Source organism: Crassostrea angulata, chromosome 1 (genome assembly GCF_025612915.1).
Source record: "Crassostrea angulata isolate pt1a10 chromosome 1, ASM2561291v2, whole genome shotgun sequence".
Classification (NCBI taxonomy): domain Eukaryota; kingdom Metazoa; phylum Mollusca; class Bivalvia; order Ostreida; family Ostreidae; genus Magallana; species Magallana angulata.
In genome coordinates this window covers 5903835-5928844 of record NC_069111.1, presented here as the reverse complement: position 1 = coordinate 5928844, position 25010 = coordinate 5903835, and the positions used below count along the sequence as shown (strand labels likewise).

At 34.8% G+C, this 25010-nt stretch overlaps 1 protein-coding gene across 2 annotated transcripts; it reads right to left on the bottom strand.

Moving 5' to 3' along the window:
• Positions 1 to 20: 20 nt before the first annotated feature.
• LOC128164983 (uncharacterized) lies at positions 21 to 23285 on the bottom strand. 2 transcript variants are annotated; one of them, XM_052829118.1, is made up of 15 exons: positions 23200 to 23285; positions 12064 to 12200; positions 8528 to 11170; positions 7899 to 8026; positions 6090 to 6133; positions 5689 to 5854; positions 4722 to 4862; positions 4272 to 4402; positions 2875 to 2990; positions 2559 to 2656; positions 2357 to 2422; positions 2124 to 2264; positions 1743 to 1838; positions 1464 to 1550; positions 21 to 1195 (listed from the first exon to the last, which is right to left on the bottom strand). In XM_052829118.1, exons 2-15 carry the CDS (start codon positions 12179 to 12181, stop codon positions 1157 to 1159), a joined length of 4014 nt encoding a protein of 1337 aa, XP_052685078.1. In that variant the 5' UTR covers positions 12182 to 12200; positions 23200 to 23285; the 3' UTR covers positions 21 to 1156. The 2 variants fall into 2 exon arrangements, with proteins under 2 accessions (XP_052685078.1, XP_052685088.1); XM_052829128.1 differs by having other exon boundaries at positions 2154 to 2264; positions 23200 to 23284.
• Between the last annotated feature and the right edge of the window lie 1725 nt (positions 23286 to 25010).

The following is a 25010-nucleotide window of genomic DNA, read 5'->3' as shown; positions in this document are numbered from 1 at the left end:
AATAATAAAGACAAAGTTCATTGCATCATTGATTTGTTTAATCATTTCTGATCAGCATTTAAAATAAATGCTATCACTTTCAAAACATATATACTTATCATATAAAAGTAACATTTCTTAAAATTAACAGTATCAGCTTAAAATAATCTTTAAAAAAAAAAAAACATAAATAATAGTTGACACGACATACCTCACAGTACACAGTATAAAACCCCTTAACAATGACAATCAGCATTAGTTTTGAGTCTAAGTCACAGTTTAAAACTTACATAGTACAGAATATCACAAAATTTCATCATACGCATTATGCTGACTCGCAACAACATATAACATCAGCCTTTAAAGCACTACCACTACAGTGGTCCACTGCTCACCACAACTACAGTCTTGATTCAAACCCCAAAAGCATGCACATTGTTTGGAACAAAATCTGAAGTTTTCAAGATTCTAAGCTGTTAATTCATACACTGATAAGAACAAACTCTTCAAGTTGTCATTGAAACTATAAGACTTATTTGGCATGCTATAGTGATGTTCTAACAGAAAAGAATTAATGTATTGAAACATGCATGTTTGTGAAACTCCATACATGTACCAATGTCACTTTCTAACCTTTAAACTTTTTTTTGGTACTTGAATACTGTTGTTGTATATTTACAAAAACTGTAGGGGAGCATACTTAGCTCATGGGAGCAAGTTACACTGTGATGCCTATCATTTCCTTCAATAATGTGATGTTTTCCAAACTGAAAAGTTCTTCCAGTTCAGGCAGTGTTTCAATAGTAACAAATATCAGATCAACATGAACTGCAACTGATTAAAGCCTAGTATCCCAAACTAAGATTGTGATATGCCTATTACACTCTTTATAAATGTATGTAGACTGAAACATATGGCACCATAATTGGTTAACATCAGTTACACTCTCCAATCCTCACAAACCAGGAACAAAAATATGAATAAAAATAAACACTTAAGATGAGCCTTGATTTTACAATTTGGGTCCTTTAAGCTTTGGTGATAAGTACATGTGCATGTTTCCTTGCATGAAGAGAATGATGCGAATCTGGTCCCTATAATTGGTAGATTGAGCTGACTAGACTGACTCTGACTGTTAACAGGTGGCCTTTGATGCCCTCATCCCTCACTACAAAGATCATCCTTTCTCCAGCAAAGTTTTCAGATCGTCAAAAATCTAGAAATAAAGAAAATAAAGACCAATAATAACATCAATACCTCATTTCATAATAACTTGATGACTGATCTATTCTGTCAGGTTTGGATTTTTGTATTTACATGATATGCATTTCAATATATTTCTAAAACTATATGAAACAAATTATGAAATCATTGGTAGAAAAATAGCTTACTTAACTATACACAAAACTTCAATTCAAACTAAAGCAACTTGTTGTTGAATAATTGACTATGCCCTTGAGCATCAATCATTCTCTGGGACCTACCTTGAGCACCCACACCCTGTTGTTGAGACACTTGTCAAGAATCTCAGGATTTGCCAACCTACTGTTTGCTTGTTTTAAAAGGTCTACCTGTTGATTGAAATCAGCATATCAGATTTTATTTTATTTGAAGTTTTATTCAGTCTATTTTTTTTTTCTTTCACATCTGATTTATTACCCTGAAATACACACAGGTATTTGTACATCATATACATGTAAAATTTAACTGACAGAGATTGTTTAACTTACACTCTAACAATGTTATCATGTATGGGTATTTACCTTGGCTTGACATCTTTTGGACAAGTTGTACTTGAAATGATACAGACTGTGGTAGGGCATGACATACAGGGAGGCTGTCTTTCCAATCAGGAACTCCTGCAAATAAAATCAAGGAGATAATCCACAATACACAAAGCCAGGATCAGGGAGCAAGTAGTTCATGCAAAACCCTGAAGTTCACCAGCATTTCAAACACTACAGTGCCAAGTACCTATACAATTCAATTGTTTGCAGTTGGAAAAACACTGTATTAATAAAATAATAACACCCTGCAGAGAAATCCTGTATCAGTATTAACTGAAGCTCAAAAATGAGTCATGAATAATGCAGAGTATATTCAAACTGAAAGTCAGAGGTTTTTTTTTCAAAAGTACGACCTACAAAGAAATCTTCTTGAGGTGTTCCTCTTACCATGCTGCCATCTACAAGTGAGGCCTTGTTCTCTACCAGGGTTTTGTGGTCGTAAGATTGTCCGAACAAGTGAACAGACTTTAAGGCGGGCTCACTCGCAAACCGACATGCCTGAAAAAAACAATCAGAGACATTTAATACATGCGAGTGAGTCAAAGAGATCAAAACTTTTTATTCATCTATAAAGAATAATTTTTTTTTACCTGGCATGATAGCTTAAGGTCTGCCCGATCCAGTTCTCTGATGTGAGGTTTGGATTGTAAAGCTTCCTGAAACAGTAATTCATTCTGTACAATGATGGCCAATACAAAATTTGATCAGCACTGTCTTCGTACTTTTAAAAATGCATCATAATAAATAAAACTTTATTGTTAATAAGTCTTCATACAGAAGTCAGTAAACTACCTTGAATTTTTGTTTCCACTGGACTTTTGCATCAATTTCAATTAACTTCTTGTCAATCAAGTCATCAATACTGTTCAAAGGTCCCAGATAAAATTCCTCTGTAAAAACAATCATAAGTTTACAAAAGCTTACATTTCTATCCAAATAAGTCTGAGAGATAACTATAGGTTTCTGAAATTTGTGATACTTATAGTGTAATTTTATGATATACATGTATATGTACCCCAGTACATGTATATTTACCTACAAAACTACATAACTAATGTATCTCTCTCTCTCTCTCTCTCTCTCTCTCTCTCTCTCTCTCTGTGTTAACCTTTGGAGTCCAAAATTGCCATCAGGAATCCAGGTTCTAAGGCACAGCTCAGGAAAATCTGGAGGTAAACATTGAACATGTCTGCCAGTGGGTCCTCCTCATACTCCGTCTCCAACCTACAATACGCAACATCTCCACTAAAGACACCAGCATACGTTACTTGTAAATGGAATATCTTTGTGCAAGCAAAACATGAGGAATATGAAGGTGGCAACATTGCAGAAAAAATACAAACCTGCATAAGCAGGTTATGTAATTTTTTTTGCAATGATTGCTACCTTCATAACCCGCATGAGTCATCAAAGAGAGCAATTTATTGTTTAAACATGTGTTTACATGTTTCTTTTAACAAATTAATAAACTGATTGTAAAAAATGGAATGGAATATCTTTCTGCAAGCAAAACATTTATACATACACCAAAATGAAAAACATGCTGTAGGGTAACTAAAGTATGCTCAAATACTGTAGACGTATTTTTTTCCACGGGGTCATAATTCCGCGGAATCACAATATCAATTTAATCCACGGGTATAAATTTACGCGGATTCTTTGAATAAAATAAAAATCATTTGAATAATTATTATAAAATTTAGTTCTTAGCGATTTTCATTACCTAGAATTTGTCCAACTTTGGACTTCAATTGTAAGAACTGTTCACAGTGAACAGTAATTATCGGTTGTGCACTGGTCGGTAGTCATAAGTTAGCGGTCAAGATGTTACGACGCTGGCTAAATTCGTCTTGTGATCTTTATTAACTGTCAATTTATGGGTTCAAATGTCGTTTAAATTATAAGTTAATCAGTTTTATCAATTAAAAGTCAGAGCACAAAGGGATATAAAAATTGCAGTAAAAACACGGGTCTTAGCGTGTAGTTAATTGGGTCATTGAAAGACAGACCCGCTTGGGGCTATTTGTCGTCTGACACGTGCCGTTATCTCAAGCTGGGAGAAGTTTAAATTTCATGCAAGTAAATTTACCGAAAATTCAAATCTTTAGGAGATTAAATTATTTATTATGTGAATTTTCAATACCAATACAAATTTGTTTGACAGTTTTTATAGATAAAAAAGATATACATTGGGTACAAGTATATGCAAGTGTTCTATAATGTAGTAACTTCCGATTATCCTTATTCATGTAATACAATTTCAAAATTTCATTCCAAAATGCACTTTAAGTACACAGGGAAAAAATTCCGCGGAATATTTGTGCCCGCGTTCATAGCGTAAATTAATACCACGCGGACAAAAGTACGTCTACAGTATACACTTATTGTACAGGAAATCTCATTAAAATTCTTTGCAAATTATTGCACCAAATTTTGTCACAAATCTCATAAAAATTCGAAAAATGAGAACTGTGTTTAATCCTGATATAAATGGTTTGATTTGACCTGGAATCTAGTTTTGGTTTTGGCCTATCAGCTTCATGCACTTCCACAATATGACCATCTCTCTCATTCCTTATCGTCGTCACTTTGACTGGGATGTAATCCAGGTCCATCTTTGGCAAGCAGCTGGAGTACTGAAAAATAAATTGATAATCAATTACAGTAAAACTCCCCTTATTTTATACTTAAATGGCCTGAAAAAGATAACAGAGATCAATACATTGAAGTTAAGATACTGGTACATAAGGGTTGCGTTTGGGCCTTCCAACACACTTTAACATATCTACATGTATTGTACATGTATTTGAAATTTCATTGTTCGAGATATAGTTCAACTGAATATCCACTCCAAGTATTCATGTCAATTTAAAAACTTTCATCATCCAAATCAACAAGAAATGAATGGTTTTGATGTATTATTTCATCTTTGCACCAAATCCAACAACTACTTACAGTGCATGTTGCCATGTGAAGGATCTTTCCTTTGTCGGTAAATAACTCATACTTTTTCATCATTTTCCCTGGATCTATCCTCCATATTGGAAAACATTCAAAATTGTTTAAGTCACTTTTGGCTATCACAAAATCCCCTATCTGTAAAATGTAAATGTAACAGAGACTATTAGTGACAAAACAAAGCTCATGTACTCAATGTACATTTTGTTATAAATATAATTATGATAAATGTTAAAAATAAATATATAAATATCGCTGAGCTGTTTTAACACAGAAATAGAAGTAAAAGGTCAGTTATTATGTGTTTTTAACGTTAAAGGATAAACATGTACCATTAAGATGAATTGAGAAAATTAAAATTTTTGCGTAAAAAGATACCTTTTAGAATAGGGACAGGGCCTTCTAATAGTCCCATTTTTTGATAAACTAGAGACTAAGGGACATTATTATTTACTCTGAACACTGGGAAATTATTACTCTGAACACCAGATAGTTGGTTTCTTAAAACAGTGAACATATTATTTCCTTTAAACAACTGATACCTAATCTGAATACTGTGGAATCATTTAATTTCGTGGGGGCCAATTTTCGTGGATTGTTGGTTTATTGCTTGTTCGTGGGGATCTAATTTCGTCAATGATTCAGTTTTTAGTCTCAGTAGGTAAATCAAACCTTTTATAATTAGTTTTCGTTGAGGATGTAAATTTGTGGGCGAGGGCTACCCACGAATACCACGAAAAATGAACCACCACGAATTCTAATGATTCCACAGTACCATAACATTGTTACTTACTCAACCGCAAGGAAAATTGTTACCTACATAAACTTTGAACACCAGAGCCATGTTCAGCAGAGCAAGTGAATATGAGCCCTCACTTAATTTCCTATACCTGTAACATAAATCTTGGTGAGTGCTCAAAAGTACCTGCTCTGATGAACATGCCTCCTATGAACTGTTCCTTACCCTGAACACCGGGAGGCTGAACACACGACCAGGAGCTGGAGGTTCAGACTTTGTCTCTGTTAAGGCAGGCTTTTGCTCAACAGAGGTGATCACTTTTACCCTTTTCCTTAAGATTTCAAGATCTTCACTTTCCATCTCTATAGATCGTCTAATGGAACCCTTCCGCCTTGTCAGTAAAGAAATATGATATAAACAATCAAAATACATTCATTTGTATGAGGTAGGAGGGGAACACATTACATTTATTTGGATCAGACAAGATACTAAACAATTGTGACTTTGGCCATTAAAAATAACCTTGGTTTGTAATAAGGACAAAATTATAAATCATAAACTTTAGACAGACTTGATTTACACTTTTTGAAAAAATTATCAATTTAGACATTGATAGAGAACAATACCTTCTTCCTCTGGTTGCTTTTGCTCTTGGTTCCTTTTTGGTTTCCTGAAACAAAACAACATTACACAGTCCACATTGAAATCAATGCCAAAAACTACATGTATCTATACTGTGTACACACCTGCAAGGTTATTCAATCTATACTGGTACTGTACCAGTTATCGGCTAAGACTAGTTATCGGCTAAACTGAGAGTTCGGGTTTATAGCACGCGACAATCCAAGATTTTTTAATTCAGACGTCTTTTTCAAATAAAGAAAAGTAAGTTTGCTTGAAAACTTTCTTGAATATGTTTTATACATGAGCTTAAACGATCATTGTTTACCGCTGATTTTACATCTTTGCACTTTCAGCAGTGGGGGAAGTGACGTAATAAGTTAAAAATAGAATATTACCTCTTTGTAATACGTTATTGTATCCCTTCTTTGATTTGACATATAAAATCAATACATTTTACATGTATAAACAAAGGAATTCACGAATTTCTGAGAGATTCGTAGCGCAATTGAACGCCTGATTGCACGATTATGTATTGAATAGTATACGATTTGGTGTATTACCGTATGATAATAGACGAATTATTTTATGAGTTTTGTTTATAATGTATCATGACCCCGAATACTTTAGTCTGACCTCACAAGGGGGATAATTCAAACTACATTTAGCAGAGTATAAAATCAACATGAACACGGATTTTTACTATGTTATTATCACGAAGCCAATAACTGGTACAGTAAATCGTAAAAGCTCGGCAAATTCGGGGCATGCTTACTACAATGAACTAGGTCTATAACTTACCACAGTGAACTAGGTCTTTAACTTGTCACAGTGAACTAGGTCTTTAGCTTACTACAATGAACTAGGTCTATAACTTACCACAGTGAACTAGGTCTTTAACTTACTACAATGAACTAGATCTTTAGCTTACTACAATGAACTAGGTCTTTAGCTTACTACAATGAACTAGGTCTATAACTTGTCCAATGAACTAGGTCTTTAACTTACCACAGTGAACTAGGTCTTTAACTTACTACAGTGAACTAGGTCTTTAGCTTACTACAATGAACTAGGTCTATAACTTACCACAGTGAACTGGGTCTTTCACTTACTACAATGAACTAGGTCTATAACTTACCACAGTGAACTAGGTCTTTAACTTACTACAATGAACTAGGTCTTTAACTTACTACAATAAACTAGGTCTTTAACTTACCACAGTGAACTAGGTCTTTAACCTACCACAGTGAACTAGGTCTTTAACTTACCACAGTGAACTAGATCTTTAGCTAACTACAATGAACTAGGTCTATAACTTACCACAGTGAACTAGGTCTTTAGCTTACTACAATGAACTAGGTCTTTAACTTACCACAGTGAACTAGGTCTTTAACTTGTCACAGTGAACTAGGTCTTTAGCTTACTACAATGAACTAGGTCTTTAACTTACCACAGTGAACTAGGTCTTTAACTTGTCACAGTGAACTAGGTCTTTAACATGTCACAGTGAACTAGGTCTTTAGCTTACTACAATGAACTAGGTCTTTAACTTACCACAGTGAACTAGGTATTTAGCTTACTACAATGAACTAGGTCTATAACTTACCACAGTGAACTAGGTCTTTAACTTACTACAGTGAACTAGGTCTTTAGCTTACTACAATGAACTAGGTCTATAACTTGTCACAGTGAACTAGGTCTTTAACTTGTCACAGTGAACTAGGTCTTTAGCTTACTACACTGAACTAGGTCTATAACTTACCACAGTGAACTAGGTCTTTAACTTACTACAATGAACTATGTCTTTAACTTACTGCAGCAAAAGGCGCCCAGTCTGGATCTCGGTCCGAGTCGTATGCCTCGTCTTCACTCGGGGGTTTCCTGGTGAACGGTATGATGGGACCCAGTGTCTCCTCATCACTGTCTGACTCAACATACTTTTCTAAAAGGTTGTTGAATGACGGATTACTATAGGTATACTGAAGATCATCAAGAGAGAGAATTATGGCTGATTTTTCAGAATTTTAATATTAAACAAGTTAATCTGTTTTTTGGTTATGCCTTTGTAATCCATGTATCAATTTATACTTTTGAGAAAACTTGTCTGGTAAAATGTTTGATAAAATCATATACCGTACATGATATCAAAGTATCATGTTTTAGGCTAAATGACATCACTAAAATAGGTGCTAATAAAATCAGGTACTATTAAAGTCATTGAAAAAATAAACATAGGGTATAAAGATAAGATTTCATTAGACAAGCTATTCAGCTGTTTTTAATGTTTCATCTACCAGAACTCCACCATTAAAGCTTGTGGATAGAAAGAAAAAATAGAATCAGTTAAATATTAATCAAATCCCATTATTATTTCCAGATAATTATATATAAATTCTTATAATTAACAGAAAAAAAACTGCCTCATATTCCAGACTCTACTTACTCTTCTGTTGCGCCTTTTCTTTGGCTTTCCGAGAAGACAGCTGCCTTTTAGGTACAGACTTTTCAGGATGAGAAGGTTTTTCGGAAATCTGTGATTCAGGTGAAAATTCATCAAAATCATCTTCATTTCCAGAGGACATCACATATGCATCATCTGAACCATCTCTGCGTTTCTTCTTTGTGTGTTTAGAGTTTCTCCTTTTGGTCACTCTCTGGAGTTCAGTTTTGTGTTTGACACTCTCCGAGCCCCGCCCCTTTCCCAAACTGATTTTCATTTTCAGACTGGGTTTCCCATCTTCACCGATATGCTGTACAATACCCTGTACCTTGTTACTGGGGTTTGTATTGCTAGATTCCTCCTCATCGGAAAATATGGTGGATGCCTGAGAAGTAGATGGCGAGTACACAGAGCTTGCTTTGGGTGATGTACTATCACTGTCAAACTTTCGGTCTTTTTGCACTGCTTTGGGTCTTGGTGGCTCCGGAATATATTTTGGCAGTTCTGGTCTTTTCACAACCGAAGTATTTACACTTGATAAGGTTTCTGGTTTCTTTCCTTGAATAAAACTTAGAAAAGAATTTAGAAACCCAGAGTTTGGGTTTTTCTTAATTTCAGGTTTTTGCACAGGGGGTGGAGATGGTTTTGTGTTTTGTGTGTGGTTCTGAAATAAACTTGTAGTCCTCTGGGTCTGTTTGTTGACTGCAGGTGTGCTGGGGGGTTTTTGAAGGTGAGCAAATTCATCATCCACCTCCGGTTTGACTGCTACTGTTTTAGAGGAGGGTAGCATTCTATTGTTTAAGGAGCTCCACTCTTCTAGCCCTGGGCCCTGATCCTGCATGGGTTGCTGAGGGGTGGGATACTGACCAGGAGCAGAGTGGCTCCCAATGAGGCTGGACAAAGCATCCTCATCAATAGTAGACGTTCTCCTCTGATTCTCCTCATAGGCCAAACAAGGGCCATTCATATCATATCTATTGCTATAGTTGTCCATATCAGTGTACATATTGCTTTCCGTAGACACGGCTTGGTAACTGCTGTTTCCGACCATTCCTAACCCCTGCATTTCTAAAGAATCACCCATGGTTAACTTCATTGAATTCCCAGAATTTGAGGTATAATTTACACTTGACTGGTGATCAACAACTGATGGTCTCTGCATGGATGACATAAGCATGGGATTTGATGAAGAGACACTTGGGGCAGGCAAAGACGAGGACAAGCTACTAGTATAAAGAGAATTAGATGACAACATAGAACTGGTAGTAGTATTCATCACATGGTTGAGCAATGAACTCTCCATTGAGTTAGACACTAATGGAACAGAAGAACTCTGTGTTCCTATTACTGTTTGTGGCAGTGATGTGTAGTCATTTATCACAGGGGAGTTGTTGCTTCCTAGAGAAGAGCTTGAATGTCGACCATTTTGAATATTCTGATAGCTTCCTTGCATTGGTTGATGCATGTGGGGGCTATAAGACTGGGGACTGAAGGAGTTAAGACTCTGGGGGCTGCCTGCATGGTTCTTTGGGGCACAATAAGAGTAATTCCCTGGTAAATTGTAGTTCTGATTACTTGTGGGCACATCCACACAATCTATTTGCGGAATGTCTTGTAACTGACTTCTACCCACCGAGCTTTCATCCCCAGATCTGCTACGCATGAGAATGTTAGATTTCTTACTTTTTGTTCTGGGGTCAGGTGCTGTCTGAACCATGGGTGATGATACACTGGATGAGGGGGGTTGTACCTGGGGGCTCTCCCTGCTTGAAGGGATGTGGGGACTGACATTGTGTGGTGAGCGATGAACAGGACTGGAAACACCGTGGTTACCATGAAATGAGGGAGAGCCATGCATGAAGTTGTGGCTGGACATGTATGAATTCTGATCCGATCCCATATCTCGCGAGACAGACTTAGGATCATTTATGTGCTGCATTATTACAGAGTTCTGATTTAATTTCATTGAGTTTCTAGAAGGATCCATTTGAGTTAGATCTTGGAAGTCCATACGAGCAAAGTCGTCGTTTTGTTGCCCTACATCTGACACAGGGCTCACCGGATCATAGTTCATGCCATGAGAGGTGTTAAACTGTTCAGCCTTGGACGTTTGTGTTGAAGAAAATGCACTGAATGCTGTCTCGGAGTGAGATCGGTCCTCCAAGCCAGGGCTCGTTAAGCCGTACAGTAGCGTACTGGTGGGACTCCTCATCTCACTGTAACCAACCTTTGACGTGGGAACAGATATTCTGAGAGGCTCTGCTTGGTTTTGTAGTTTCATTGAGAATGGCTGATGATTGATGAGATTTTCAGCTGCCAATGGATTTCGAGAGATGGACTGATTGGTGGACCCCGAGTGAGCAGGAGGTGGTCCCGAGAGGTCTAAAGAGAGCGGATGGGAGTTCATTAAATTCAACAGGCCTCTTTCAACCTCCTGGCTGGACTTTAAGGCATCCGATGTGTACTGTGGTGGGATACTGCGACTGAAAGGCTCCCCTATTGTAGATCTCATCATGGAAGCACTAGTAAAATCTGTAGGTAGAGACACCTTTGGCAGACCAAATGCCCCATGAACGGGATTCTCCACCATTGCACCATGATGAGAAGGAATCGACAGTCCTGGTGGTCCTTGAGGTAAACCAAATCCTAAAACACAATACATAAAAACATGTAACAAATGCAAAGTTCTTTTCAATTTTGTTATTATTCTTCATCTTCAATTAATATATTTCATAAATAATGAAACATCAAAATACATGTAATTTCTACATCAAAGTTATTATCAAATAAGTTGTTGAGAAAATATAATATGCCTGTTCAGAAAAAAACAAAACTACAGGTAGATACTAGATAGCTTTAAAAAGTTATCTCCTGACATTATCACTACTTAAAAATTTACATGATTGTTAATTAATTTAATGAATTATGTCATAAGTTTTTTCTCAATCCTGTTTTAAACCAAAAGTCATTCAGTACAGTTCAATTATTAATGAAGATTCTTTTAGATACATGCATTGTATTTTTGGTACAAAACTATGCAATATCAAATGTTGGAAATAAATATACAAGACATTAGGTATCGTAATTTGTGGACTGTTAAGTATCAAATCAGAATCATTGGTTATGTTGGCGAAATGGCTGACATAGTTCAAATTGTGCTAGATGTTGATTTTTCATGGTTTTAGATGATTCACAGTGAATGATATAAATATAAATTTATCATTATATCAAGATACATGTATACATATACATATATATAATATACATATGTATCATTATATACAGTTGCAGACCATATTGAATTTAGGGAGAATTTGAAGGCTTACAGTTTTCATTTTGGAATTCCATATGGAGATTCAGCACTGATAATGTGCCAATGATCAAAATATGTATTGTTTAATGATGTCTATGTACTATCCTATCTTTATTCAACATGTAACCATGGTAATACCTATATATCTTAAGATATTAGACTTCTTTTTAAATATAAATACCAACCTCAGCTGGTAACCTCAGTATATATTATAATAGAAACATACCTGGACTGAATACAGTCTGTTGGGTTACTAACTCCAGTCTTGGAAGCTCAGCACTGGAACCCACACCAGGAGGCTGTCCATATGGAGTATTAAAATTCCTCCACTGATTGGGGTCCATATCGCGAACTTCTTACAACCTAACACATAAGAATAAACCAATCTTTTAGTCTATAAAAATACTGGCATCAGATTGACAGCAACTTCATAATTTTGTGTTGTTTCGTTTTTCATAGCTTTCCCCTGTAGATGGCGCAACAGGCATATTCTATATCATATATTACAAAAAATGCTACCAATTATTTGATTTACAAATCAAAGAACAAATAAATTCACTGTCATCGTTTTTCGTATAACGTGTAGAGGTTTCTTATTAAAAAAAATAGATATGTCTCAAATCCAGTACAGTTTCCCAATGCGGCAATTCTGTAACCCAGTTACACAAATAACGAAAAATTATGATCCTTATGTAGAGTCAAAATAGGACCAGGTATATCTTAGTTAAGGTGAATCATTTAAGAAAAACTTGTACAAATTTGTCTAAAAGAGGGAAGACCATTTTTTAAAAAGAAATCTCTGAAACAGGGTTACAAGGGTTACGAGGGTGACAGACTCTTGTTTCTATATAAATCTTGGTTCTGAAACAAGGTTACAAGGGTTACGAGGGTGACAGACCCATGTTTCTATATAAATCTCTGTTCTGAAACAAGGTTACAAGGGTTACGAGGGTGACATACCCTTTTTTCTGTACTAAGCTATGTCTGAAATAAGGTTACAAGGGCTACAAGGGTGACAGACACTTTTTTCTATACTAAGCTATGTTCTGAAACAGGGTTACAAGGGTTACGAGGGTGACAGACTCTTGTTTCTATATAAATCTCTGTTCTGAAACAGGGTTACAAGGGTTACGAGGGTGACAGACTGTTTCTATATAGATCTCTGTTCTGAAACAGGGTTACAAGGGTTACGAGGGTGACAGACCCATGTTTCTATATAAATCTCTGTTCTGAAACAAGGTTACAAGGGTTACGAGGGTGACAGACACTTTTTCTATACTAAGCTATGTCTGAAACAGGGTTACAAGGGTTACAAGGGTGACAGACACTTTTTTCTATACTAAGCTATGTTCTGAAACAGGGTTACAAGGGTTACGAGGGTGACAGACTCTTGTTTCTATATAAATCTCTGTTCTGAAACAGGGTTACAAGGGTTACGAGGGTGACAGACTGTTTCTATATAGATCTCTGTTCTGAAACAGGGTTACAAGGGTTACGAGGGTGACAGACCCTTGTTTCTGTATAAATCTCTGTTCTGAAACAAGGTTACAAGGGTTACGAGGGTGACAGACCCTTTTTCTATACTAAGCTATGTCTGAAACAGGGTTACAAGGGTTACAAGGGTGACAGACACTTTTTTCTATACTAAGCTATGTTCTGAAACAGGGTTACAAGGGTTACGAGGGTGACAGACCCTTTTTCTATACTAAGCTATGTCTGAAACAGGGTTACAAGGGTTACAAGGGTGACTGACACTTTTTTCTATACTAAGCTATGTTCTGAAACAGGGTTACAAGGGTTACGAGGGTAACAGACCCTTGTTTCTATACTTAGCTATGTTCTGAAACAGGGTTACAAGGGTTACGAGTGTAACAGACCCTTGTTTTTATATAAATCTCTGTTCTGAAACAGGGTTACAAGGGTTACGAGGGTAACAGACCCTTATTTCTATATAAACCTCTGTTCTGAAATAGGGTTACAAGGGTTACGAGGGTAACAGACCCTTGTTTCTATACTTAGCTATGTTCTGAAACAGGGTTACAAGGGTTACGAGTGTAACAGACCCTTGTTTTTATATAAATCTCTGTTCTGAAACAGGGTTACAAGGGTTACTAGGGTAACAGACCCTTGTTTCTATATAAATCTCTGTTCTGAAACAAGGTTACAAGGGTTACAAGGGTGACAGACCCTTTTTCTATACTAAGCTATGTCTGAAACAGGGTTACAAGGGTTACAAGGGTGACAGACCCTTGTTTCTATATAAATCTCTGTTCTGAAACAAGGTTACAAGGGTTACGAGGGTAACAGACCCTTTTTCTATACTAAGCTATGTCTGAAACAGGGTTACAAGGGTTACAAGGGTGACAGACACTTTTTTCTATACTAAGCTATGTTCTGAAACGGGGTTACAAGAGTTACGAGGGTAACAGACCCTTGTTTCTATACTTAGCTATGTTCTGAAACAGGGTTACAAGGGTTACGAGGGTAACAGACCCTTGTTTCTATACGAAGCTATGTTCTGAAACAGGGTTACAAGGGTTACGAGGGTAACAGACCCTTGTTTTTATATAAATCTCTGTTCTGAAACAGGGTTACAAGGGTTACGAGGGTTACAGACCCTTGTTTCTATATAAATCTCTGTTCTGAAACAAGGTTACAAGGGTTACGAGGGTGACAGACCCTTTTTTCTATACTATGCTATGTCTGAAACAAGGTTACAAGGGTTACAAGGGTGACAGACACTTTTTTCTATACTACGCTATGTTCTGAAACAGGGTTACAAGGGTTACGAGGGTAACAGACACTTGTTTCTATATAAATCTCTGTTTTGAAACAGGGTTACAAGGGTTACGAGGGTGACAGACACTTATTTCTATATAGATCTGTTCTGAAACAGGGTTACAAGAGTTACGAGGGTTACAGACCCTTGTTTCTATATAAATCTCTGTTCTAAAACAGGGTTACAAGGGTTACGAGGGTGACAGACACTTATTTCTATGTAGATCTGTTCTGAAACAGGGTTACAAGAGTTACGAGGGTTACAGACCCTTGTTTCTATATAAATCTCTGTTCTGAAACAAGGTTACAAGGGTTACGAGGGTGACAGACCCTTGTTTCTATATAAATCTTGGTTCTGAAACAGGGTTACAAGGGTTATGAGGGTGACAGATCCTTTTTTAAATACTAAGCTATGTTCTGAAACAGGGTTACAAGGGTTACGAGGGTGACAGACTGTTTCTATATAAGGTAGCAAGGGACAGTTTCGAATAAAGTACCCGTCAATATTGTTGTAAAATTGAGAGTTGATGTATATGAAGGCTTATGAGTGTTGCTAAAATTCATGAAATGATTTTTAATGATTATCACTAGTTAGAGGGGCGTCTCTTGTTAATTACTGAGATAAGAATAAATGCTTTAAAACAGTTTTTATCAATAAAATCATTAAATTTTTGAATTTGCAGCCATTTTGCTGTCTGATTTTTTTAAATAAAATTAATCCACCTGACTTATATCACCCATTTTTTTTAAAACAGCAGATTTTTATTTCAAATGAACTTTACATGTAGACAAATGCAGTTATCAAAGTATACAATATGTCAAAAAAAGTTTTTGCTCCTTCCTATCAAAAAATGGTATTTTAGATGTATTTACAGAATTGAAAAAGCCACCCTCTTTCCAATGGACTCCATTACCATTACATGTAGGATATGTAAATGTACATTTGACCTTGAAATAACATCGGCTATGATAATTACTTTTGAAATGAACAAAAAAACAACATATTTTTACCCTTTTATTGTGTATATGCATCAAAAATGTTAGAAAAACATGTAAAATTTGAACATTTTTATGGAATTCTCATCCGTCCCCAGGTACCCGGATTTGTTTGAATTTCATTTTAATTAAACGCACACATCACACTTGTAGGTCTTACTAATTTAGCAAAGTTAAAAGGAGACTAGAAACCAGAATATATAAGATATCCACTAAATATGATTATAGGCATAGTTTTTCATGAAAACAAGAAATCACATGTAGGGCGACATGACTTTTTGTGAATAAAAATGCTACAAATCATCCATTTACCAAAAAAAGATGCAATTTTAAATATCAGTGATGGTTGTTTTCAAATATGTGTAAGAAATATGCCACAAGTCTCATAATATTATGTTAAAGTGTTCAAACTAATGCTTCTTGTGAAAATCAAGATAAGGGGAGGGTATACATGTAAAGGGATTTCTAAGTGATGTGATGCTTTGATCATGATAATATCAAGTAAATGTATGTAGTATTGAATAAGGTTTCTTATTTAAGGAGGTTGAACAACAGTTGACCTCTAAAAGATTAGGTAAAGATGCTTTATTTATGGAGAGCTCTGTGAATCTGTGTTAAATAGAGGAAAGTGGAAATGATGGGTTCACTTAAATGGCCATATTTTTCTTAAACCTCAATGGAATTGGCAAAATGTGGTGTACTTTTTTTCAGAATAGCATAAGCTTTTTAATTTTAAGACAAGATGGCCCTTTAATCCCTGTCCAAGAGCTACCACGAATATACAAGGGGTGTCTACCTGCAATTAACAGGTACCTTGGTGTCTGTCAAGTGAGCATTCTGCTACTCTCTTATTTATCCCTCCTTAAACCATAAATAAAATGACAGTGTTTTTTTTCTTATAATTAAAATAACCTTTTATTTATTTTTGACTTACATTAATTACACTCTTCTTAATTGGTAAAATGGTCTGTTAAAATCAAAATATAATTTGGGGTATAAACTTGTAAAAAATTGTTTTTCTTGAAAAAAAAAATCACATTACACTTTGGCATATTTGACATTTGACAAATGATCTATTGAGAAATTATTAAACGTCTTCTTTTCTAACTGGTGATCAATAACTAATATTCAACTTAAACTTAATAACAGTAAAATTTTTAATGATTAATATTAATTGTTTATGCTCCTCCACCCCCGCTACTCGATTATGATTTTCAACCAATTTGACAACACTAATTGTTAAATTCATCCAAAGTGTACAGATATTCAAAGTCAGGAGAAACATTATTTTTATCATACCAGTATGTATTGGGGTATCATATAAGTGTTCCTTGGGGTACTCAGATTTGTTTTTATGATACTCCATTGAGTCATTACCGTAAGTATTAATTATTAATATGTTTTACAGTACAGCCATTGGGGTGGTTATTAAATTCTATCATTGGGGTATCTTGGGGTTCCTACAGGTATCCTTGGGGTACCAATAGTTGACCTTTGGGCTCCAATCAGTATCAACAGTTATCAATTTTTACCATTGGGATATCCTTGGGCTTCATTTGGGTATCAGGGGTGACCTTTGGATTTTTTTTTATGTATCTATGGGGTTAGCAGGGGTATCCTTGTGGTTCTCAAGGGTATCCTTGGGATTCATTTGGGTTCTTTGGGGTACCAAAAGGTGACCAGATTCCAATAAGACCGCTCGGGTATCTGATTATTAATTTCTATCATTGGGGTTGTTTTTTTTTCAATGTATGTTAAAATTTTATATAGATTACAGTCAATGTTTTCATGATTTTTATTATATCAATTCTTATAAAAACTTTCAATTTCATTCAGAATTTCCCTATAGTTTTTAATTTCTTTCCAATTCTCAAAATCTCACGTGTCGTGTATATGTACCTTTGCTCTGTTGATTGTAGCATTAGGAGAACAATAGGTTGGTTGATTGGTATACACAGAACGTACCCGTTACAAAGACACAAGAATTCTTCGCTTATTGCAATTAAGGTCTGTGAAAGAACAATTAGTGCTAATGAGGTATACACAGTGTGTCTCATTGGTTCATCTCAGGCCAGCCCACTCTCATTTAAGTTGCAAAAACACCCCGGGCTACATTCTACTTAAATTATTCAATCAAACACAATACATGTATTAAAAACAAATTGAAAGACATATGTAAAATTATTAAAACACACATGCTGCATTTTCCTTAATTTGGGAATTAAGGGTCTATGGATTTTTTTTTCAACTTTCATCCTCTAATTCTAATTCACCAATTTCTGCAGATTAATTTCATCCAGGTGATAGAAAATCTTACATTAATTTATTCAAGTTCAAGTACATTAAATTATTAGGATATTAGCCTATTTAATCTCAAATTGAATGTTCAAAGTATATATCTACATGTATATATACTGGGTACATGCATGTATGGATGTCAAGTTTCATTTATGAACATCATTCTAATATGCATGTATATCAATATCATCCTGATCTCAATCAATTTAATTCAATTCTATACATCATGAAAAAAATTATCATGATATACAAACAAAATACATTGTTTCTTCAATTAAAGTAGTCCGAGTATCGCACTACGTCATAATACGGATTTTACAATATTGGTTCGACTTTTACAAAGCGTTTTTGATACCCGGTATTGATTTTGCTCTACATCGCTGCTGTAAACAATGGCAATAATAAACAATTAGAACGGTACATGTAATATATGTATTCTATGAGAGATAGAAATGATTAATGTTGAGAAACTCGATTCTGTTAAAGTAAAATGAAAAACGAAGTTTCTGATTAACCAGGATCTCAGGTATGCTTATATCTTCTTTGTTTTGACCCCCCCCCCCCCCCCCCCCCGAATTTTTCTTTTTCTTTTTCTAAAACCGGTTTAAATTTAGGGAGAGAAGCTATTTCGAATTCAATCAATCGTCAATTAATTAATGTTTAAATGATATCTAACATTGTTGACAGATCTAGGCAGAAAACTGTAGCAAAATGTGATTTTTACGGATTTTTTCGTCAGGGTCTACTTTGTTTAGAGCTTATAGCGTGAAAAGTAATCCGTCAACATATAATTTATTTTACCAAATCTTTTTTCTAAGATGTCAATCTATATAATAAACACCATGAATTTAAGTTTGAGTCCATAAAATAGTAAAAATATTACCAAACGCGATACTAGCATTGCATTTTTTGTATTCTATTTTGATACATCAGGTCCATTTTAGCGTACTTGCTTACAAAAATTTACGCAAAATTATTGATGAAATATGGCTTAAATAAATATTTATACTCTATTTTGTATGTTCAGTTCTAATTTTCCCAAAATTGGTCATTATTTTTAGGAAAAACGGACGTCTGGCAAATTTAATAATTGTCAATAATTTTCGCAAGGGGGTACACCCGTCTGAGAGGTGATAACAAACAAACTAGCATGTAAACATACATATTTTCTTTTGTATATGTATTGCTAGAATGTATATTTATCATTTTAAGCTAAGCTTTTAATGATTGAGCCCATTTAGTGCCGAGTATAGGACTACCTTAAGTGTTTTTAAAAAAAATGCAACCCATTGTGCATTTCTTCAATCTCCTAGAACAATGTACGTCCAGTCCAGTCTTTGATACATACTATCATACATGCATTATTTTGTAGTGATGAGGTTATTTCTTAAAATTATTGATATTTCCATAATCTAATTATTAATCAAGCTCGGTAACTTGATACCGTATATACTCGCCTATAAGTCGGTTTTTTGGGAGTAGAAAATTGAGTGAAAAGTGGGGGTCCGACTTATAGGCGAGACATAGTAAAAAAAATTTCACAAGAGAAAAGTAAGTTATATTTCTTTTTAGATAATAAACAGATTATGATAAATGCATTGAACCTGTGTTCATAAAAAGAAAATTCAAGCAGTCTGTTTTTCACACCTAAGGTGATAATAGATATAGGGGTCATGTCACCTAAAACAACACAAGCCAACACCCCAGTTTAAGGGGCTAATTACCAACTTAATCAGTCACTAAGGAAATAAATCACTATCATCATATTTTCAAAAGGACTCTATTTAAATACCTGGTAGTTTTGAAGCTATTACCAACTTGTAATTAGTGTTATAAAAATAATGGCATTTAAATCAAAAGTTATTAACATCATAGACCCATGATAGAAATAGTCTAGAAGAAATTATGGGGTGAAAAAGGACAATTTTTTTTAGAACTCAAAACATGTATGATAAAATGTGGTATTTTATTGAGAGTATCTGTACATCAATTGTCCTGAAAAAGTAACCCGACTTATAAGGGAGTCAACAGCAAAGCTGGAAAAAGGCAACCGACTTATAGGCGAACCGTACTTATAGGCGAGTATATACGGTACATTAATATATTATCCTATTGGGAATGGGAATTAATGCATAATATTAAACTAAACAAGTTAAAATTTCAAAAGTCTATATAAACTCAATGCATGCAGTCAGCTATAACTAAGATTTGCACGTATCTCTGGGCGCTCAGATGATTAACCTTATGTATTATTTGGGTCACACAAAATTGTAGATCCTAATTAAACACATAATTTTTGCAATGAAACAAACACTCCTATATGCTATAATGCCAGGTAATCATGTAACCTAATGGCGTATTTGGATGTAGATGAACATGTTTTATCAAAATACAATTTCATATTCAACTGAATACCTGTACTTGTCACTCAGATTTATAAAACTTATATTATGGAATCATACCAGCAGGATTTTTTGATAATGAAATTCAAATTATGACTATGCATGGTTTTATCCATTAAGTAAACATACATGCAAATTTCAAGGAGGAGAAAAATGCATTCAATGACATAGTGGCTAATTTTCTTATCAAACTTTTCAGTTGTATTAGTACAGATCAATTTAAGATTTTTTTTAATATGAAGATTGAAATAACAATTATTTGCTCCAATTAATATTTATATTGACAATCAGGGAAAATGAGCTGCCAATGCAAATTTGTGACTATACCGGTATTAGAAGTTCATGATCAGTTATTACCGATATTTGATACTTTATTACACCTCATAATATATATTCAACAATAAGGGTTGTCTGCAGCAATCTACATGTAACTATATATATAGAACTAGTTGAACTTTTCAAATACATGTATAATTTTATCACATACATGCATATTGAGATACAATCTATGTAAATTTTCTAAATATCACTGAGAAAGTTTTTTCTGTCGACTGAAGAAATGCATCTCAATTACCGGGTAGATATATATGTAGTGGGCAGTGTAGTTCTTACATGTAGATCTTACATGTGGGGGTCGGGGGGGGGGGGGGGGGGTTAAAAATTATTAAAATTGTTCTGCATGTATAAGTAAACATAGTCCTGACACTTGAAATTTTCATATAATTATACACTAACTAGAGGAGTCCCATCTCAATTCGTTTTCTAAAAATTTTACCTTTCTTACTGGCCAGCCTGCACAAGCCCCAAGCAACTGCTAGAAGCAACTGTACTTGGGATATTGTTTACCCATTCAAAAAATTATCAATTAATTGGGGGAACCCATGCATCCTCTTTTTCAAGCACAAATCCAGAAGTGCAAATTTTTTTTGCAACATTGTTACAGTAGCATTTTCTTGACCTATTCAATGAAATAAAAACCAATATCAAAGTGTCATAATATGAACAATGGACATGTGCTCCACTCCCCAACAAATGATTGCAATAATTATTCTGACTATACTCCTAAAATATGCGTTCAAATATCAGCACCCCCCCCCCCCTTTTTCAAAAATTTGACCGGTCTTTCACACAATTAAAACTATAAATATATCATTTGCCATCTTTGACATTTAGTCTAAGAGTTTATTTCTCACAAATTAAAATACTTTAAAATCAGAAAACTTAGGTGATGCAATTTTAAGTAGAAATTTTCAAATTTGATCTTATTTAATTGAAAAATAAAAAAGTTAAATAGATCTGTTTTGATAACACCCCCATTCCTGCTGAGCCAATCACCTTGTAACAATTAAACAATTTCTGTTTCTGTAATGCTTTTAAGATTAATTATGACCACTTTTAATTCAAAAGCCATTTTTATTACAATCAGTTATGTCAAGAATTCTGTGTACCTTATACAGAATCGATGTAAAAACTTTCAAATAAAATGTTTCATGTTATATGTTACCCCTTAAATTGTCTAAAGTCAACACAACAGTCATAGCTGCAAGATGAATTATAAGTTTACCAGTACTTTGGATCCTCATGAACTTAATATTAGCCATTAGGGACCTACATATTACTAAATAATCGTTAAGAGGTCAATTGCTGTTCAGTCTCCTCTAATAAAAATCCTTATTCAATATTACAAGACTTAGTATCTTCATGTTATTACCACGATAAAAGCATCACATATCATATAGAAATACCCTTACATGTATACACCCCCTCTATCTTTTGATTAACTTCATGAAGTGCCGCTAGATGTTAAAAACCTTTCACATAAAGTATAATTCCAGGTTATAAGACATTGTATTCATTAAGTTTTGGATTTTTAATGATGCAAAAAAATCAATTTAATGAGTTTGATATGTTTAACATTCAAGGATGTATTCATCATTAGGGAGCAAACCCAGACCGGTAGAAGTAATAGGGTGGGAGAGGGGTGAATTCCTAGTGAGGGAGGGTGAAAACCAATTTCAAGGGGTAGTTAGTACATTAAGCGAAAGGTGTGTGGGTGTCTTTAGTGGTATCTTAATTAAGGTTATCTCTTTCTTTTAACTTGGAAATGCATGCACTATACTGGGAAGTATATGAACAGACATTTGAATGGAAGCAATGGTCTGTTACCCTCGTAACCCTTGTAACCCTGTTTCAGAACAGAGATTTATATAGAAACAAGGGTCTGTTACTCTCGTAACCCTTGTAACCCTGTTTCAGAACATAGCTTAGAATAGAAACAAGGGTCTGTTACCCTCGTAACCCTTGTAACCCTGTTTCAGAACATAGCTTAGTATAGAAACAAGGGTCTGTTACCCTCGTAACCCTTGTAACCCTGTTTCAGAACAGAGATTTATATAGAAACAAGGGTCTGTTACCCTCGTAACCTTTGTAACCCTGTTTCAGAACATAGCTTAGAATAGAAAGAATGGTCTGTTACCCTCGTAACCCTTGTAACCCTGTTTCATAGCGTTGTTTCCGAACATAGCTTTATATAGAAACAAGGGTCTGCCTCGGGTTTGTTACCTTCATTTCCCCTGTTTCCCTGTTTTACAGAAGACACAGGTTTTATACAGAATTTGAAGAATGGTTGAAGTTTAAATCAGGAAGGGTTATTATTATATTAGTCTGATTTCGTTTGTAACTGGGTTACAGAATTGCCGCACTGGGAAACTGTACTGTATTCTTGCCATATATGAAAAAAAAACAGATTTACACAACGTCATGATGCTTTAAATTATTATTTCATTGCCCTCTCACACAATATATCAAAAGAGTTTCAAATAAGAAATGAATCAAATAAAATTTAGAACTCAAAGGAACGACAAATAAAAAGAAGCTCTATATTTTACCTTAGCCATAGATTTTGCATCTTCTATTATTATTACCCAGCATTCATTGTATGTAATTGGAGGTGTTCCGAAAATAAGATTACATGATTTATTCGGTGTCTCAAAAATTGAAGAAAAAATTGTTAAATATCAATTCTATGGCTTTCGATTGTTTAGCAATACATTGTAATCATTCGTGTGACATGCATGAAAAAGTTATCACAAGGTTTTCCACAGTTTTTCAATTTTCAATAGCCTAGAGAGAGAAAACGGAAGTTCAATTTTTCTTCGTATTTTCTCTTGAGTTATCATAAACGAGAAGCAACGGACCTCCATTGCATTGCATGAAAAAAGGACTGATTCTCCGAACATAACCATGTCTTTGGAGGGTAAGTAGTGAATGTAGACGATGATTTGATATAAGAAAATGTTAAATGTAAAATGTTTTATTGATTTGATTAAGTCAAATGCATGTTAAATACATTAAAGACGGATATAAGTGATGTCTTTCTGTAAACGACCCAATGTCGATTATTTATTGCTTACAGAGATACAGTCCTGGTGGGAAGTTCCATGTATTGCGCATTTTTGTTCGTTGTTTAGATCAGCGTTTGACTTGCCAGATTTTGATATTGAGGTAAATACTTCACTCCATTTTGTACAAGTATCTGATGATAAAAGCACTTTTTAGATATTCACATCGTCACTTTCACTTTTTATAAAATCCTGATTTCTTTTACCCCTTAAATTGTCTAAAGTCAACACAACAGTCATAGCTGCAAGATGAATTATAAGTTTACCAGTACTTTGGATCCTCATGAACTTAATATTAGCCATTAGGGACCTACATATTACTAAATAATCGTTAAGAGGTCAATTGCTGTTCAGTCTCCTCTAATAAAAATCCTTATTCAATATTACAAGACTTAGTATCTTCATGTTATTACCACGATAAAAGCATCACATATCATATAGAAATACCCTTACATGTATACACCCCCTCTATCTTTTGATTAACTTCATGAAGTGCCGCTAGATGTTAAAAACCTTTCACATAAAGTATAATTCCAGGTTATAAGACATTGTATTCATTAAGTTTTGGATTTTTAATGATGCAAAAAAATCAATTTAATGAGTTTGATATGTTTAACATTCAAGGATGTATTCATCATTAGGGAGCAAACCCAGACCGGTAGAAGTAATAGGGTGGGAGAGGGGTGAATTCCTAGTGAGGGAGGGTGAAAACCAATTTCAAGGGGTAGTTAGTACATTAAGCGAAAGGTGTGTGGGTGTCTTTAGTGGTATCTTAATTAAGGTTATCTCTTTCTTTTAACTTGGAAATGCATGCACTATACTGGGAAGTATATGAACAGACATTTGAATGGAAGCAATGGTCTGTTACCCTCGTAACCCTTGTAACCCTGTTTCAGAACAGAGATTTATATAGAAACAAGGGTCTGTTACTCTCGTAACCCTTGTAACCCTGTTTCAGAACATAGCTTAGAATAGAAACAAGGGTCTGTTACCCTCGTAACCCTTGTAACCCTGTTTCAGAACATAGCTTAGTATAGAAACAAGGGTCTGTTACCCTCGTAACCCTTGTAACCCTGTTTCAGAACAGAGATTTATATAGAAACAAGGGTCTGTTACCCTCGTAACCTTTGTAACCCTGTTTCAGAACATAGCTTAGAATAGAAAGAATGGTCTGTTACCCTCGTAACCCTTGTAACCCTGTTTCATAGCGTTGTTTCCGAACATAGCTTTATATAGAAACAAGGGTCTGCCTCGGGTTTGTTACCTTCATTTCCCCTGTTTCCCTGTTTTACAGAAGA

Coding starts and splice junctions, on each gene's coding strand:
- LOC128164983 (XM_052829118.1), bottom strand. CDS start 12,181: ATGGACCCCAATCAGTGGAGGAATTTTAATACTCCATATGGACAGCCT. Junction 8,027..8,527: donor AGAAAAGGCGCAACAGAAGA/GTAAGTAGAGTC, acceptor ACAACCTTTTAG/AAAAGTATGTTGAGTCAGAC. Junction 6,134..7,898: donor ACTGGGCGCCTTTTGCTGCA/GTAAGTTAAAGA, acceptor GTTTTGTTTCAG/GAAACCAAAAAGGAACCAAG.